General features: G+C 43.0%; 1 protein-coding gene across 11 annotated transcripts in view; it reads right to left on the bottom strand.

The window, feature by feature from the left end:
* Nucleotides 1-19,108, bottom strand: part of asph (aspartate beta-hydroxylase) — a 36,445-nt gene that overhangs the window by 4,748 nt on the left and 12,589 nt on the right. For 6 of the 11 annotated variants that reach the window (XM_023965536.2, XM_023965539.2, XM_023965540.2 and 3 more), the window contains 6 exons: nt 6,609-6,704; nt 6,316-6,408; nt 5,786-5,931; nt 4,139-4,219; nt 2,680-3,652; nt 345-392 (listed from right to left, as the gene is read on the bottom strand). In XM_023965536.2, coding sequence (XP_023821304.1) covers nt 345-392; nt 2,680-3,652; nt 4,139-4,219; nt 5,786-5,931; nt 6,316-6,408; nt 6,609-6,704 — 1,437 coding nt within the window. The remainder of the gene's footprint in view (nt 1-344; nt 393-2,679; nt 3,653-4,138; nt 4,220-5,785; nt 5,932-6,315; nt 6,409-6,608; nt 6,705-19,108) is intronic. The other 5 variants (XM_078935383.1, XM_078935385.1, XM_078935386.1 and 2 more) reach the window with 1 other exon arrangement.

Genomic DNA, 19,108 nt, shown 5'->3' with positions numbered 1-19,108 from the left:
AATGGATAGAAATGTCTGTGCCCCGCGGGAAAAGGCTGTGGACAGGCGTTGTATTCTGATGAGGAGTTCAAACAGGTGACATGAATACAGGTAATGAGGATAGAAAAGCTTCTTCAAGAAGAAGAAACAGAATTATTGTTGCTTCTTTTCTGTTCCATTGTACAAATAAATGAATACAAATCCAATTTCCTGGATTCTTTTTCAACATTCTGTCTAACAGTTGAGGCGTTTCTATGATGAACATTACTGACCAAACTCGTCTTTTTGTGAAGGAAAACTTGCAGAATCTGTGACTGACAAACAATTTTGTTGCCTTCAGGGAAATGGACTGAGATTCAGGTTACCTGTGGGTTCGTCCTCAACCTTTGCCTCAGCTTCAATGGCCTCTGATGCTGCAAAGAAACAAACAATCACAAATATTATCAATGTTTTCCAAAGTTCCTGCACAAATAAATGTGCAATCTAGATATACAGTGAGGTCAATAAGTATTTGATCACCCTGTGATTTAGCAAGTTCTCCCACTTAGAAAACATGGAGGGGTCTAAAATTTTCATCATAGGTGCATTTCCACAGTGAGAGACAGAATCTGAAGAAACATTCAGAAATCACGTACGATTTTTTAAAACATTTTATTTGTATATTACTGTGACAAACAAGCATTTGATCACTTGGGTTAAACAACTTTAATATTTGGTGCAGAAGCCTTTGTTAACAATTACAGAGGTCAAACGGTTCCTGTAGTTCTTCACCAGGTTTCTACACACTGCAGCAGGGATTTTGGCCCACTCCCCCATAAAGATCTTATCTAGATCTGTCACTGAGCAACATGGAGTTTCAGCTCCCTCCAAAGATTCTCTATTGGATTTAGGTCTGGAGACTGGCTAGGCCACTCCAGAACCTTGATATGCTTCTTACGGAGCCACTCCTTGGTTCTCTTGGCTGAGTGCTTCGAGTCATTGTCATGCTGAAAGACCCAGCCACGACCCATCTTCAACGCTCTGACTGAGGTAAGGAGGTTTTTGCCCAATATCTCACAATACAGAGCCCCGTTCATCCTCTCCTTAATACAGTGCAGTCGTCCTGTCCCCTGTGCAGAAAAACACCCCCAGAGCATGATGCTTCCACCCCCATGCTTCACTGTAGGTATGGTGTTCTTGGGATGATGCTCCTCCTCCGTCCTCCTCCAAACACGCCGAATGGAGTTAAGACCAAAAAGTTCTATTTTGGTCTCATCTGACCACAAGACTTTCTCCCATGACTCCTCTAAATCATCAAGATGGTCATTGGCAAACTTCAGACGGGCCTTGACATGGGCTGACTTCTGCAGGGGAACCTTCCGTGCGACACATGATTTTAAACCATGAGGTTTTAATGTATTACTTATAGTGGCCTTGGAAACGGTAGTCCCAGCTCTCTTCAGGTCATTGATCAGCTCCTCCCGTGTAGTCCTGGGCTGATTCTTCACCTTCCGTAGAATCATCGATACCCCACCAGGTTAGATCTTGCGAGGGGCCCCAGTCCGAGGGACATTGACAGTCATCATTAGCCTCTTCCATTTTCTGACAATTGCTCCAACAGTTGTTCTTTTCTCACCAAGTTGCCCCGTAGCCACTTCCATCTTTGTGAAGGTCTACAATTTTGTCTCTTGTGTCTTTTGACAGCTCTTTGGTTTTGCCCATGTTGGTAGTTAGACTTCTGACTGATTGTGGGGGGGGGGGGGGGGGGGGGGGCACAGGTGCCTTTATGCAAGCTAACCACCTCAAACAGGTGCCACTAATTTAGAATCATGAGCAGAGTGGAGTTGGACTATTTAAAAGCAGAACAGCAGGTCTTTGTTGGTCAGAAATCTATCTGATAATCAAGTGATCAAATACCTATTTGTCACAGTAATATACAAATAAATTGTTTAACAAACTCGTACAACGTGATTTCTGAATGTTTCTTCAGATTCTGTCTCTCACTGTGGAAATGCACCTATGATGAAAATTTTAGACCCCTCCATGTTTGCTAAGTGGGAGAACTTGCTAAATCACAGGGTGATCAAATACTTATTGACCTCACTGTAAGTTCATTTCCTAATCATACGATTTCTTTCAATTCTTTGCCCCCCCTCCCTCCTCTCCCCCTCTGTCTTTCCTAGAGCGATGTTAGTGTTTAGAGGACTGACGGCCGTCGGGACCCCGTCCTCCAAACCCCCACGTCTTTCAAAAGTGCTTCTTTGTTCGCGTTACGTTGATGTGCACAGATGTCCGACTAGGGTTTTGGCCGACGGGTTAATTCGTTTTTTAACTGTTCAAAAATTCATAATTCAGTTTACCCGTACTTTATGCACTTTATACACAATTATTACATAAATCTTACGCAATTGTGCGTGATTTTTGCAAGATGCATATGCAATTTGTGTCTCTCCGTTCCACGTATGTCTAACAGACTTTTCAGGCATGAAACACTGATGTATAACTTTCATATCGCGTACACGGCGCACATTCCACATTCAAATGACGTCATTGATGCACGAATCACTAAGGAATCCTCTCTGTAGACAAACGGCTGAACTCAGCAGCTAAAGATCCTGATTACAGACAAAATCTTTGATCTTGATTTCAGGATTGAAAGGATTCAAACTGCAAGTCCTGCTTCCATCATGTCTCACTCTGATCATAATCTGTGAATCTCACCTTTTGAGTGACTCTCTGAGTCTTCCTCTGAAACTGATGGTGTTGCATCCTCTGCTTCCTCCTCTCCCTCATCTGTGGGCGTTTCTTCCTCAAAGGTTTGCTCTTCAGCTACCTTTTCTGAAACTGCCTCCTTCTCTTCTGCTGTGTCATCAGCAGCTTCTTCAGGAGAAGTAACCTCTTCCTCTTCAGTAGGGTCACTCGAAGATGCTGTGTTGACCTCAGCGTCCTCTGGAGCAGCTGACTCTTCTTCCTCCACTTCACTAGATTCTGCAGGAGGAGCTTCCTCCTCTTCTTGTTCCACGTCTTCAACTGCCTCTTCAGGAGGAGAAACCTCCTCTTCTCCAGCAGGCTCCTCTAAAGGTTCAACTGAAGAAGCTGCATTCAGCGCAGCTTCCTCTGAAGGAGCTGTGTCCTCCCCCTCCTCTTCTGCTGTCTCATCTGGAGGAGAGGCATCTTCTGCAGCCTCAACTACTGCCTCTTCAGGAACGTCCTCCACCTCTTCAGGAACGTCCTCCACCTCTTCAGGAGCGTCCTCCACCTCTTCAGGAGCGTCCTCCACCTCTTCAGGAGCGTCCTCCACCTCTTCAGGAACTTCCTCCACCTCTTCAGGAACTTCCTCCACCTCTTCAGGAACTTCCTCCACCTCTTCAGGAATGTCCTCCACTTCTTCAGGAACGTCCTCCACCTCTTCAGGAGCGTCCTCCACCTCTTCAGGAGCGTCCTCCACCTCTTCAGGAACGTCCTCCACCTCTTCAGGAACGTCCTCCACCTCTTCAGGAACGTCCTCCACCTCTTCAGGAACGTCCTCCACCTCTTCTGTCCCGCCCTCAGCAGCCTTGCCTAAAGGAGCCATCTCCTCTTCAGCAGCTGCTTCCTCCTCCACCGTTTCTCTGAAGGCTTCATCATCAAACTCATCTGCAGCTTCTCCTTCCATCTCCTGTCCCTCCTGATCAGCTGGTTCATCGGGACTGACCTGCAGGATTGTTCAAATAGAGATTTTTTTAATGCATTCTTTCAATCATACCAAAACATTGGACAACAATAAAGAATATAGAAAATAACTGGATTTTTGTTTGCTTGGTTAAATTTCTCACAAATGAGAAAAACATGAAATTTTACTTTTTTAAATGAAACTCTTTGTTAAAATGGGCTGTTTAGGAAAGACTAAAAGCAACTTTATACTGATTTAAAAATTCCCTCATTTTTTAAACATCATTTTAAAATATAAAAAAATTTAGACAAAGATGATTTATTGTTTTTACAAAAAAAAAGCAAAGATTTCTAAATCACCAATTTCTAAAGTAGCTTTTTTCTGCGCAAAACTGTTTTTTGTCTAAATTTTCAAATTCCTAATGCCTTTCTTTCCAGCAGAATATCTTGGTGAACGGGAAGGCCTCAGTTAGCTAAAGGTATCCCGACAGCTGATGGATTCCTTATGTCTGAAAGTGAAACCACCAACCTCAGAGACGGAGTCCTCAACAGCATCTTCTTGCTCTGTAGGGAGCTCCTGCTCCAGAACCTCTGGATCCTCCTCGATCACCTGAAGAGGCAAACACCGAAAGCTCAGGTTTACCTTCCGTAGAAAGTCATGCTCAAACAAATCAGCAGGATCCAAACTTTCAAATTCAGTTTGGAATTATAAGTAAGTTATTTGTAAACAAGGTATCAGATATTAAAAAGGAAAATCGTGGAAAAAAAAGCCAAAGAAATGCAACATTGCTGTAAGTTAATGGTTTACCGAGAATAAAGGGGAAGAAAGACCCTCCACACAAAAATGTGTCCATTTTTGCCGGACCTTTCCATTCCACTAGTTGGTGGTGGGGGGGTTAGTCTACCTTTATGACTACACCTAAAGTCTGAATTTGATTTTGCATTTCTGCCAAACCGCACCCTTGCCTGATAGGATCAAAGTTCTTTGGGTGTTTTGTTTGGACTAGGGGTGTATTCAGGCTGGGAAAGGTCGTTGGTCCGGACCGAGTCTTGAACCGTTTGGTCTGCCAACAACCGGACATTTCTGATTCGAACCAAAGCTTGTACACAAAACCATGTGACTAAAGATCTCTTCAGTCATTGGCCAGGAACTACGAAGGCGGCGCAAAGCAACAAGAGAAAGAATAATGGAAGTCCTGCGGTTTGCAGTCCTTGTCGGAATAGTTCACTGATTCAAACGTTTTATTTCGCTGATCAGTTTTGAACATCAGGTTCAACACCTTTGACTTTGGTATATGACAAGCTGCAGGGCGGTTACTGAGGTGACAATGTCTATATATTGATAGTCAGGAAAACAGTGAGAAACAATGTGGATCACGTTAAAAGTTGTTTTGATGAGCCTGCGTCCATCCAACCACATTTCAGCAAGTGGCTGTGTCTCATTGTTGCTCCGCTTCTCTGTTTACATCCCATAATACCCGGGAACGGTGGGTGTTTGGTCCAGTTGTTCTGTTTCAAGCACAGACCCTATTCAGACTGAGAAAACTCAGATCAAACCGGAGCAGAGTCCGATTGGAAATGAACCGAGACCACCTGGAAAAATGGGTCAGAGAGCGGTTCCAGGTCCTGGACCAGGGTCTACTTGGGTGGAAATTTGTTCTGGAAACAAACTCTGGTTCACTTTAAGCGAGCCAAATGAGTCCAGTTTGAATACAGCCTAAATGTATTCATGCTCCCATCTGTAGAGCCCAACATCACCTCTCCTGTAATCAATCAACCGTGCTCATTGTGGCGGTCATTAGAATCCAAACCATCCACTCAAAAACAAACTCCTGTTTCCTGTTTTTTTATTGCTTGATCTGTGAGTTTATTAAACCAATGCTAAGAAGGTCACGTCTGTACAGAGTTTAAGATGGTAAAAGCTATATGAAGGAGGTCAGTCAAGCTTGGCTGGCATGTAGGACCCCTGAGGTAGTTTGAGCAGCATGCAGTACAGGTGGTTTCAGAATCACAAACCCTGGTCTGGGGGAGTTCGGGGAGGCAATGGAGATCTCAAAGAACTTTAGACAAATCATTCAACAAATTCAACTCTAACCAGGACCAAAAGCCCCAAAACATGCAGTTACACGGTGGATCAGCTGAAGGTTTCATCATGGAACACTTTGATTGCACCAACCTCTGGATACTCAACAGATTCTGGTTCAGCTTCCACTTCTGGTTCAAGTTCTGGTTCAGCCTCTGGTTCTTCAGATGCTTCGGGTTCTTCAGATGCCTCCGGTTCTTCAGATGCCTCCGGTTCTTCAGATGCTTCGGGTTCAGGCTCTAAAGTGAGAATCAAAGGGCTGTGAAGATCCTCACAGTCATCCCTGGACATCTTCAGCGGTTACATTAAGGTCTGAAGTGATTAACTGATGAGGTGTGAGGTCAAACCGGTTCTTCCCTTTCTAAAGACTACCTCTCAAACTGTTTTTGGTTGGTGATGGCTGAGTAAGCACAGCCATCCCCTCGTGTGTTTCTTTTTGTGGTTCTAATACGGCAGAATGTTTCTTCTTCTCTAGTTTGACACCAAGGTGTGAAGTGAAGTAAAGATTCAGGCATCGGGTAACAGTTATCTGAGGCTGTACAAAGTCCAATGACCATCAAAACAATGTTCTAATAGGTTTGTGCAGTCAAACTAGTGTGCATTTTTGAGAAAGACCCACACACCTTGTTGTGAGGCGGTGACTTCTTCTGCTACAGCTGCTTCTATCACCGCCTCCTGTTCCTCTTCCACAGGCTCGGGGTCGGGTTCAATGATATCTGAGGAGAAAAGGCCGAGGTAGCAGAACACAAAGGGGAACCGAGAGACTAGATAAGGAATCACTTCATCCTGTGATCCATTCTCAGACTTCCTAAAGAAACATCTGCATTTGTGTTTGCTGCCGATTTTCGCAGACGTGCATGCAGCCTGTCCATGCATCCACCAGACACACACATGTATGAAACTCAGCAGCAGCTACCTCTTTTAATGGGCTCTGGTCCTCGATCCGCTGTGTCCACAGGTTCGTCAGCCTTTATGGTATCTGAGGAAACCTCCTCGATCTTCCCCTTCAGCCCTACAGCATGAAGATGTTAGCAGGTCAAACATGTGCATCAGCATCACAACATGTGTCATCTGTGGGGAACACTGGAAAAGCATTTGGGTCCAGCTATCCTTGTTGATTTTTTTGCATGTCCCAGCACAAACAGATGATGTGCGTACAGCAGTGAATCAAAGTGAAGAAATTCTGTGTTGAACCCACTTCAGATGGGTCTTTCCAAAGCAACACTGAACCATCAAGGGGCCAGCTGACGTTCTGCTAAACGATCTGTACCCGGGTGTCAAAAAGATCAAATCCACAGACCCAGTAGCTGGATGTCTGTATTCTTTTTACACAATCGCCTGGTGATTGCACTTCAGCTTGAGCAATCATGCATCCATTTTCCAGACCTGCTCAGTCACTTTTGAGCTTACGCGGACCCAGGTACATTTGGGCGTAGGTAAGGTACCCCCTGGAGGGTCACCATTTCATTGCAGGGTATACAACATCACACATTCACACCTAGGGACAATTTAGAATCACCAGTTAACCTCTGAAGCAGGTTTTTGGACTGTGGGAGGAAACCGGAGAAAAGCTACACATGAACATGAAAACTTCGCACAGAGAGTATTCGGCTGGGATTTGAACCAGGGACTTTTCACTGGGATGCCAGAGGGCAGATCTCTACACCACCGTGCAACCTCTTCTCTTCACAACATTGGTAATATCCCCGTTGTCCTTTGAGTTCTTTAGTTTTGTTTGTGTTTTCACTACTGCAGTCTTGTCAAACATGCTCATGGTGCTCACACATAAATGTCACAGCTTTGGTTCACCATGTTTATTTCAATTAAATGATTACACACCTGAAATGAGTAAGTAGTGGGACCCCAAAACTATTTCTAACTCTTCTGATGTGGACAACACTGCAACAGGCTGGCAACCTGTCCAGGATCTACCCCGCCTTCGTCCTACAGAGGGGGGAGAGGCTACAGGCATTCAGCGGGTTCAGGAAATACATGGATGATGTCGACAACAGCAGATTTCCTTCAAAAACGGGAATCCTATGTACTGTTAAAAGGAAACTAACCCTTTAACTGCAACAAACAATAGTGATGTATGTCATGTGAAAATGAAATGCGTTATTGTGATGAGATGGTCATAACAGTAGAAAGCCTTTAGTTCATGTGATGTTTTCCTGTGTTCTGAGTTTGAAGAACCTCATCTAGAGAATTCATACAAGCAAATGCATGAGACGGATGGATATTCCTTAGTTCAGTGTTTGTGCCATAAATGATGTGTGGGAGCAACAATTTCTCAGGCCTCAACACCCTCAAATCAAACCGCGTGAAGCTCAATCATCCCAATTAAAGGTTCTATTTTATGAAAATTAAAGTTTTGAGTTTTTAGGTGTACAATAATGTTCATTCCTCACTAAAAACAACCCCAAAGTGGTATTTTGATCTGTTCATGCCTTTCTGAGTATTCCTGTAAAAACCTGCTCTCTGAGCACCAGCCCCTCCCAATTCATGAAAACGAGTGGGTCCTCACATTGTGACATCATAAAGTGAGGAACCACCCCTTCCAGGAGGAGTCTGCGCTACCAGCCCCGCCCCCAGGCTAACAGACACATACCCACTTTTTCCGTGGAGCAAGCAGTGATTGGCTAAACTCTTAATTTGAACACAATATGAACATCCATCTCTGCAAAAGTTCTGACATCGTTTTCGTGGGCGAGACGCAGACACGCTGCCGAGGATGATGTCATGAAATAGGCGGTACTTACAAGGAGAGAAAGGCGGAGCCTCAGAGATTGAGTCGTTTTACTTCCTGGTGGGAAAATGAGCCGCAAAACAAAAAATTTTTATTAAAAAGATATGGTTCTTTAGTGCGCTAAAAGTCATATATGCTCATGTTTAGGGATATAGTTTACTCTGAAAGGCTTAAGAAAAGCAGGATATAGGCTCTTAAAAGAACTGAAGAAAGGATTGACTACATGGTTTAAACCAGTGCTTCTCAAATAGTGGGGTGCGATGCCACGCGGGGCTGCGTACTAGAAACGGTTTTAGCGCGAAACATTTTCTTTTTCCTGGGGGGGGCTTTGCAAAAATGATTGAGAAGCACTGGTTTAAACTAATCTTTTGAACTACATGGAATGGATTTAAAGTATTTTGGAGTTGACATGTGCAGTTTCTCATTGCAGATCAAATCATCGAGGTGATGACTCTACCAGTGGCCAGTTTTGAGCCCTGGAATAATCTACCTCCCATATTTAAGGGCCTGAAAAGGCCTTTAAATATGCCACAGCAATGTGGACCTCTTCCATTTACTGGGTTTTTGTCAAGTGTTCTGTAAATGCAGGCCGATTGAGCTTCTCTATTCTCCACTATAGCTTTAATAATCGACATAGTCACTGCATACATTCAGCGGCCAAAGCCAAAGTGACTTAAATCAAAACACTGTAGCGTCACCAGGGGTAAAGTGATAGAAAATGTGTTGATATTATTTTATGTTCTTGGCATAAAACATTAACAGCTCTCTCAGCCTACAGCCCTGAGGACGGTCCCTCCCTCTAAACAGTAATGTGATGATGATACAAACATCCCTGACATGCAGACAAGAGCCTCACAGTGGTGACAAATAAACCAACGTTGCACAAACCAACTCAATTCAACTCAAGAGCAGAAAATAAGATCTTAACAGTAACGGTTTTATTTAGTTCACTTTATTGGTGTCAATTGGAAACGTGTTGATGCACAGAAATGTGACAGAAATCTCAACAGTTAAAATACAGTTAAACCTCAAACGCCATCCAGTAAATTCTGTAAAAAGGCAAATATTGTTGTAAATCATTACAACATTGTTTTTTAGGATAACATTTTTACTAGAAAGGTGTTGATGGCCATCATTCAAGGGCACTGCAGTGCAAAGCTCGTGAGTTTACTCTAGCATCTTTGCAGTCCAGATGATCAAACTGCTTTTAGAGAAGAAAGAACCAAAATGAACATAAACCGTTGACACTGAGGCATTCTGGGAAAGCTGCTCTGAATTTCTGCAGACAGACGCAACGTCAGCCACAATAACCAAACCTAATCCTTTGATCTCATCTTAGATTTGAAAAGATCTCATTTGAGGCGACTTTTAGAAAGTCGGTTGGCACAATACAAGAAGCAACAGCAGCCGCCACCAGAGGAAACTCGTTCCCGTTTAACTAAAGAGCTACGCTTTTATGGCTTTCCTTCTCTTGGGTTCGTCAACCTTTCTTTGTTTTCCAGACTCCTCTCTTTGGCTCATGCTCTGGTTTGGAGCTCCTCTTCCATCAATCTTTGCTTCCTTCCCCCTTGGCTTCTTTGAATTCATGTGTTCTTCATCCACCTTGCTTTCTTCTTCCTGGTTATCATCATACTGCTCCGTCTTTACTTTGTTCAGCTTCTCCATCTCCTCTTTTTCTATTCGCTCCTCTTCCTCCTTCAGCCTGGCAGCCACTCTTTTCTTCACGTCTGCTGGGATCTGCTTCATCCCCAGCTCCAGCTCCTTCTGCTCCTCTTCCTTGAGAAGCAGCTGCCTGACTTCGGCCAGAGCCAGCTTGGCCAGCCTCTTGGCCTCGACTCGTTCATGGATGATGGCCAGCTGCTGCTTCAGAGCTTCTCTGAGCTTGAAGCCCACATCCTTGGCTGGGGGGATTTCTGGGACAGACGATCAATAACATGGGTTTGACTCTCCATGAAATGAACTTGTAAACCACTCAGTCGTTGAGTCACACAGCATGCAGGCATGCACATGATGATGGATTGGTTTGGGGTATCTTCACCTCCTTTCAGAAACTCCCAGGGCAGCTCTGATTCTCAGGTGTAAGGCAGAGGATGACCGGGAGTGAATTTTCACTCCTGTCCCATCCCACTCCTGCTAAACTGACTCTCACTCCATTCAAAATGATCCTGCTCCTGTGCCGCTCCTTTACAGTTTTGACTCTTTCATTATTTAACTCTTGGAATTTTGCTCATTTTCCACGGATGAAAATGAGTTCTCCCGTGATACACGTGTGGTATCCGTCATTTAGAAGAGTTTCTTGCGGTTGTCTATGAGCGCATATGTCCGTCGAGGGTTTCAGCTGTTTCAGTCTTTGGGTGAATTCAGTTTTGAGCTGTTCAAAAGTTTGGGTCGGTTTAAAATTACACAGTTTGCGCTTATTTTACATAGTTTATGTACTCAATGATTACGTAAATCTTACACAATTGTGCATGATTTTTGCGAGATGCATAAGGAAATTTGTGGTTCCCTTGACCGTCTAACAGACTTTTCACACATGTACTACCGATGTATAACCTTTAAATCACTGGTAAGGCGCTCATACCACATTAAGATGATCTAATTGAAGCACGAAGCCCTAATACATTTTGGCTTTTACGTTGATTTACGAGTTCTCTGCAGGGTTTATTCCTACTTCTTTTGTGGTTTTAATGTGGTTCGTGCCTGATTTCATGTAAAGTCCACAACTTTTCTTACTTTTCTACATATATTTACGGATGACCAATTTTACAACTGTAAAATTTACAAAAATGTAATTGTAGCCATATTGTCAGAAAACTATAAAATGGCTCCACCTTTGGCTATTTTGTCGCTGTTCTTATTGGTTGGTTCCCGCTCCCATAAGAGTTTGATCCCGTGCTTGGTGGCAGGGACAACTCCCACCCCACAAGAATCCTCTGGGAATCCGTGACCTGTGGGATTCCTGAAAAAATGTCAGGTTCTAGTGTAAAACAGCACAGGCCGGTTTTCAAAGTTTGCCCAATCCAAACCAGCTCCCAACCTGCTTCTAAACAAAGTCCTGCTTTGATTTGTGGGCCATCATCTCACATCAGCATGCAGGTCAAGCACTGAAATATGAAATATGAGCCACTTTGTCTTTTTCAGTTGCTGCATTTAGGCTTCAGCGATAAAAAATACCTCATTGATTGTCAGAATAGTTATAAAAGTAATAAGCTTAGTTTGGTGTTTTTTGTTGGTAAACAAACATAATTTATACCACGGTCCGGGGGAATACTGGATTCTAATTGGCTATTGGGTGTGGATTAAAAAGTGATGATGTACAGCTAAAAAAGTAGTTCCGGTCACATAGATAAATGTTCTGTATCACTGCGCCGGCTTCTTTAAAAACAAACTTTTGCTTCATCATCTGGACAAAAACAAGCGGTAAGAGGTGAACTTTGAACTGATTGGATGCTTTATCTACACCCATCGTGATGATCAGCATAGATATCCCTTTCCTTTGCAACCGCAGTAGAGGTCAGCTCTGCTGTCACCATGACAACACGCCACACCACACATCAAATAGTCAGTTTTTTGTGAAAAAGCGACCTAAGCCAAAAACAACAAGAGTAAAATACTAAAAATTGATAAAACAGTTATTTATTCCGTAAGTGACCTTGGTATGAGCGGTATGATGACCTTAGAGGTGTCCATCATCAGAAATGATTGGACTTTACTAAAGCATCTCGTCGGCCATCGTCGTTGTTACATGACGCTATAAGTCTTTCTCAAACTCCTTTGCCTTTCCTACGTTAACAGACAGGTTAAAAAAGAAGAATTCTGTGCAAAAGAAGCTTTAACATCAATCGGGTTCATTATAAAACAAATATGTCTGCAAAAAATATTGTATTGAACATTTTGACACAAATATTCACAATGTACTTCAAACTAAAAAATGAAAGCTGTGATGTGTGGTTTGGAGAACCTCTGACCCATTTGAAATGTTTCTTCTTGTTTTGCATATTGACCCCCAACATCAGAGACTATTTTTAGATTTCAAAAGTGGGTCAAACATTGTATATTGTTTGTTTTTCAGCCTTTATACTGGAAAAAAAACTTTAAAAGAAAAATGAAAACTCCTGAACTACTAAATTGTATTTTTGCTCACGTACAGATTAACGCCACTTGGCTAATCAGCATCGCCGCACAGACACACTATGTGGTGGGGGCTGCATTACTGTCGCCGTCTCCTGGTTTAGAGTAGAACAGCCTTTGTGTATCTCTACCTAAGGCTGGCAGCCCTCACAATATGAAAAGACCTGCAGGTCAGAATAAAACTGACCACAAGCCATAACATGCCAGACTTTGGACATGCCCGTTTCAAGGAAAAGCCATTTTCAAACACTTGGTAAATCTTCCATGTTGTGGTTTAGTTTTTGTATTTTTTTAGTCTGGGAACAACATTCGTAAAAAAAGAAGTTTGGGATTAAAATTTGTTTTAGAATAGGGTTAAAGTAAACAACCAACACACGAATCAAGAAGACGGCGTCTTGTAAGAGGTTAGATTTCATCCACAGCATCATGCTGAGCACGCCGTTATACCTTTGTGAGCTCCGCTGCGAATAGGTTCTCCAGGTTTTTCATCTAAAGTTACAAATAGACAAAATTAAAGGGATAATGTGACTTTTTACCATGTGACCTCCTAGTCCTCCAAATCAGTTAGTGAGAAACTGCATAGAAACTTGCTGTTTTTCATGTTTTTGATGATCCACAATAAAAAAGAGAAATGTTTATAGCAGGTCAGGGGGTGTCACTCATCAGTGGCCCTGAAGATGTGATTTGTCACTTGACGCAAAAACATTTAGAAGATCACGACAATTAAAAAAGCAAAACAAAAACAAAAAAACCCCGCATGGTTAGCGCTTTTGCCTCACATCAAGAAGGCGCCGGTTCAAGTCCCGGCTGACCTTTCTGTGAGGAGTTTTGCTGTTTCCAGTATTGCCTCCTGAAAAATAAAATTCAGTTGACATGATGGACAAATGTCATCGTTTTTCTCACATTTCCTTTTGATTTTAGCAAATAAGTTTTCCGAAATGCTTCTTTCATTTTAGGTTTTTTAAGTATTGTGTTTTGTTTTCTAAAATGTAATGTTATTTTAGTATTTATTTAGCTTTTTCGTGGGCGTTTTAACCTTTAAAATGTTTTTGTGTTGAGTGATTTGTTGATGTCATTTACAACTCAGGACCATCGTAATTACTTGACCAAGATGGCGGAAGAAAAACCGGCTAGTCCCGTAAATCTTCAGACTGTCACGTCGGGCCTGCATCTCCTCACTTCATCACAAAGCCAGGCTTCTTCAGTTTTGCATATTGGCCTTGTTTTTTTTACATTTTTTATCTGTGATATACTACGTGTTTGTCACTTACTCGCTTTAGATCACTTCTGCCCTTTAGCCCTTCCCTCTAAGGTAAGCCATGCTAGGCTTGTTTGATCCAGACCAACTTTTTGTACTTCCCAGATAAAACAGACTATCCAAGGAAACAAGTGAACTCTGGTCTGCTTAACAACAATAGTCTCTGGTTACATACAAATGTAGTCCAGCCCAGTTTACCTCAGTGTGAATGTAGACTCTCCAAAGAGCAAACAGCAAAAGAGAGTAAAGGGGAGAAAATCATGTAAGGTCCCTGTTTTCCAATGACATCAATGTTGGAAAATGGTTTGTTCTGAGTGGAATCCCCCTTCATGAGTGGTGATTAGAACTGTGGGATTGCTTCAGATGGTTCGGTCCAGTTCAGTCTTTGGTTTTCTCCTGTGAGGGCTGTGATAGAAAACCATTTTTAATTACACACATGAGAAGTTAATGCTCTGAATCAGCGTGTTCACACCCAAAACAAAGATCTACCTTAAACCAGAAACAAACGGCTTTAAAACATTTGACTTTATTTTTAAAATCTTATGGAAATGAAACCAAGAGAAACAGCTGGGGGGAACAGGTTCAACCTATGAGCATTTAGGATAAACTGAAGAAGCTGATTTCATCAAATGAGTTGTAAACAGTTAAAACCAGTCATTCTTGGATGGACATGAATTACTCTCCATTCAGCAAACATTCTCACTCTGAATGTCAAAAATACACAGACTTTAGTCTCCAGTGAACAATGACACCAAAGAAAGCCTCATGACTGAACAAATACGCTTGGGATACTCAAAACTTTCAAGAAAAATATATTTAAAAACTTCCATAAAACTAAAAACTAACAAACTGAAGGTTTAGATATGACCCAGTGAAGCTGGAATTTCCTCTATGTGATTATTTACATCTGTATGGCCAGTTTACAGAGTTCATATCCCAATGGTACCAAAGAACAATAAAGGAAATACATTGTGTAGAAAAGACAATTTAAAACGTGAACATTTAAAATCGGTCAACATGATTCCAACAACGCACAGCTTCTGAACATACTGGCCATCCCGCATGCAGACTGTAATAATGCCCGACTTCAGTTATGAGGGTTTTACCAGCTCTGAAAAGTCTTTAAGACAGTTTGTCCTCATTTATTATCCACCTAACAGCTTCAACAAACTGGGACCATGTTGGGATGAGGTTCTGGGACCCCGTGAGTCACTGAGCTGTGTGGAGCTCCTCCAAACCCAACAACGGCGTCTCACGGACACAAACTAATGAACCAGACACAACCTGCAGGTTAAGCCACTACGTACATTGTGTGTATTGCATGGGTTAATATTGGTTGTGAATCTACGTGGAAAAAGTGAGAAAGGTTGTGGTATTCATGTGAAATGTTCACAGATGTATCACGAATATTGTGCTGTTTAGATGCAATTCTTTCGTAATTTGTGCGTCAATTACATGATTTGGCGTTGTATGCACGATATGGAAGTTATAGATTGGTGCTTCATGCATGAAAAGTCTGTTAGACATAGACATATGTGAAACACTCATGGAAAGCCACAAATTTGTGTATGTATCTCTCAAAAATCATCCACAATTGCGTACATTTACATAGTTGCGTGTAAACTACGTAAAATATGCACAAACTGCATAATTCTCAACCTGCTAAAAATTCTAAACAGCTCAAAACAGAACTCAGGAAAAGACTTGTCTGCCAAAACCCTCAATGGCAAGTGACAAGTCTTATCCCAAGTCTTATCCAATGCGCACATTGATGAACGCAATAACCACTTATGAATGACGTAGATCATGCACGAATCACGAAAGGCCAGAATTTCATACGTGGAAAATGCACAAAATGTGCGTAGTGGCTTTCTGACACGGCCTTTAGGAAACACCAAAACTGTGATAGAAGGACAGCAGATGGTCTCATGAGCGCCAAAGATCTCTACTGTCTTTGTTCTCCAGGAATCATACTGAAAATAACAACGATGCGTTCAAATCCAGGAAAGCAGAAGCTTCAGCACACACGTCCGCTCTCCTGTCATCATCGTCATACACCATGAGCAAGATACGACTGATAAATTATGAACTGGCTACGATCAGTCGTGTTTCCACTGTGTGTCACGTTGTCAACGCCACTCTTTGTTGATAACATGAATCAACAGAAACCTATTTAAATCACTGAGTTATGTCCTCTTCAGATGGGGCAGTTTTATCACCCAAGTTCCACAGTAAGGGTGAGGTTTGCTCAGAAGACTTTATCCTTTTCCTCACATCAAATGCAGATTTGTTGCATTGAAACAAACAAATACACATTTCTGGATCTTTTCTGGGACGTTTGACGGCATGGAAGTCTCTAGAAATAAAGTTAGGGCATTGTCAGAGTGACTCCAAGAGAGTAGAAGTCTTCTTCACATAGTCAATACTTCATCATGTTTTTCTTTACTTTTCTGCAGCCAAAGTGCAGTTCCTGTCTGTTAAAGATCCCTGGACTCTTCAGACAACTGAATCCCTCCCACTGTGGCTCCTGGACCAAATCTCCTGAGAACATGACAGCATCACCTGAGAGTGATCTGCAAGTGTTGCCTTTCATGGGTAAAGTACTGAATACAGAACGGCACCAAAGTACTGAATTAAAATGAATCAATAGATTTGATGAAACAGGAATTAGTTTTTATGTTTCTAATCTAAAATCAATGAAAAAAATTGGAACTTGCCTGTATGTTTACATGAAAAACCAACAGCTCCTCTTATCCTGACAGATGCTTATGTCAGGAGGGAAAGAAAATTAGGAAAATGTATTTCAAGGGTTTTTCTTAATCAACATCAGGTTTTTTCATCACGAGTCTTAAACCCAGTCTAGTAGCTGAAGAGCACATGGTGCTGATGCTGGGGGGCTGTGATCGGACAAACACACTGAAGGGGGTTTCTCTAGGTTAAGGGGAAAAAAGACCAAGCCAAGAAGCCCTGAGAAGAGCCCTGGCTGCAGCACACGACACATAATGTTGGGTCAGCTATCACGCTCTGGTCCGCACACTTCTTCTTGGGCAGAGCGGCAGCAGCAGCAATGATGACACATCACAGAGACCGATCCAGCCTCTCCACTTCCTCTGACCACAAACACACAGGCAGAAAGTCAAAAGGATCTAGTGATCAAATGCACTCATCATTTCAGGTCAAATGACATTCACTTTCTGGACCAGCAGCTTGTTTTTGGCTTCAACTGAAACACTCCCAGCAGGGTTAGGATAGATACGGGTCCTTCATGAGGGCCCTCAGTTTGTGTCAAAGGGAAGTTTAAAGTAAAACATTAGCTGTTCCTCTGGAACCACCAACCATGGTAAACACATTTAAACTCTGCTTCAGCACCACGTGTTCTTAAATTTCTATATTTCTGTCAAAGATTTCCACTTCTTCTTCTGGACCTCTCAAGAAGACAAAAAGTTAACTCAACTTTCCAGCTATTGGAGACATTAAAATCATTCTTTTTTGTTGCAAACTCTTACACAAAGACATGTTTCCTGCCCACAGATGGGGATGCCATGCAGCGGCAGCAGAGACATGTGGAGGTGGGCAGCTGTGCAGAAAACGGACCTCACAGTTTTCAAAAGTTCCTGAGAATCATCTGCAGATCCAGACGGACGGATCGCGGTCATGACCGTTCCACCTGAAGATGCTGGAGTTCAGCAGCTTCTTGGGCCTGAACCCTGCAATGATCAGAACTGCGCTGGACTGAGCAGAGCAGCTGTCGTCCAGCGTTCACTGGTTATGGAGACCAACGATCACAACCTTCTGCCCCTTGCTCGAAGCGTCTTTGGCCCCTCTGTGTCTGTATTCCCGCGGATCTTCATCCTCCTCGTCCTTGTCGTGCTCCTTCAGAACTGTGAAGCAGTCCTCCTCCTCCTCTTCGTCTAGGGGCTTCAGCGGGTTTATCAGACCGAACAGGAAAGTGAAGAAATTGTTTAACCAATGAGAGCCACCCTCCTCCACTTCTTCTAACCAATCCAGAAGCTCTGGCTCCCCCTGACCATCGCCCTCACCGCTGAGGCCTGCGCAGGGGGGAGACGGGTGGATGTGGGGGGGGGGTGCAGAAGGAAAATGTGCGGTGAAGGGGTGGGGGTGGGAGCCATAAAAAAAGATGAAATCGAATGAATAAAAAGTGTGCCAAAATAAAAGGAGGAGAGAGAAGGAGGGAAGGAAAGAAGAGGAAAAGGTCAGAAGTTTTCAGGTTAGGCAGTGAGGGTCATAGTTCAGGCTCTCCGGGGGTCACGGGACACCTGCACACGTGCACACCTAGGCTGCAGCGAGGGAGGGGCACGGCGGATGCAAGCGCTCACCGATGCCTCGATTCCATATCCTCACAGACCGCCTCCAACACGGAAGAAAGGAAAGATGTTTGAGCTGCAGGTCAGGAGGCTTCAGTTATTTCCCCATCACTGCTCTCCATAGTCAGAGTCAGGACCGTATGGAATCATCTGCAGGAGACTCCTCTGAGAGGGTCCTCCTGGTGGGCGTCACCCGAAAACCAACCCTTCAGAGCAGAGCTCGTCCCTCCCAGTTTTTAACAGACAGCGTCCAACACGTTTCTGTCCAACATTTAGACTCAGCATGAAGACGATCCATTCAAAACCCTGCAGGCTCCAGGTCAGATCTGCAACAAACTGATCTGGAGGAGCTGAAATAGCGTTTTCTGCAAGGACCCATTACACTTAAGAACAGAGGGTCTGTCCAGAAAGGGTTCTCCACATCCTCTCTGACCCGCATGAGGATGAGGAGACATGCATCCTTTGTCAAATCAGGATAAAGTGTCCTCAACATCCACGCTTCTGAACCAACTGAGCTTTCGTTGGTTTGTGGTTCAGGCTCCAGTCAACAGCTATGTTTTGACATGAGCGTGTCCTCACAGAGTGACATTAATGAATTATGGCATTTTTTTGTATTTCTAGCTAAAGAAAAGTTTGACTTTTTTTCTACTCAAAAATGAAATCATATGAATTCAAGATAAATTCCAGGTTAAACTAGAATGAAACAGTTGTTGACCATCTGAATCCCGTTTCTTCTTTAGGTAGAGATCCTTGGTTGGCGTTTTCTGCTGACCTGACCCGCCTTCCTCCAAGCTTCCATCAACCCATTCATGACCCTAAATAAATACAAACTAAACGAAGCAAAAGCTCCAGCTCTTTCTGCATCTCATCCCTCTAGTCCTCCTACAAACCTGGATTCTTGGGAATCGGAGGCTTTTTTTTGACAAAACGTTGTAAATGTCCACAAATAAACATGG

Source organism: Oryzias latipes, chromosome 17 (assembly GCF_053564925.1).
Source record: "Oryzias latipes strain Hd-rR chromosome 17, Olatipes_Hd-rR_3.1".
Classification (NCBI taxonomy): domain Eukaryota; kingdom Metazoa; phylum Chordata; class Actinopteri; order Beloniformes; family Adrianichthyidae; genus Oryzias; species Oryzias latipes.
Note: the sequence above shows the minus strand (reverse complement) of the source record. Positions and strands in the feature narration are given on the sequence as shown.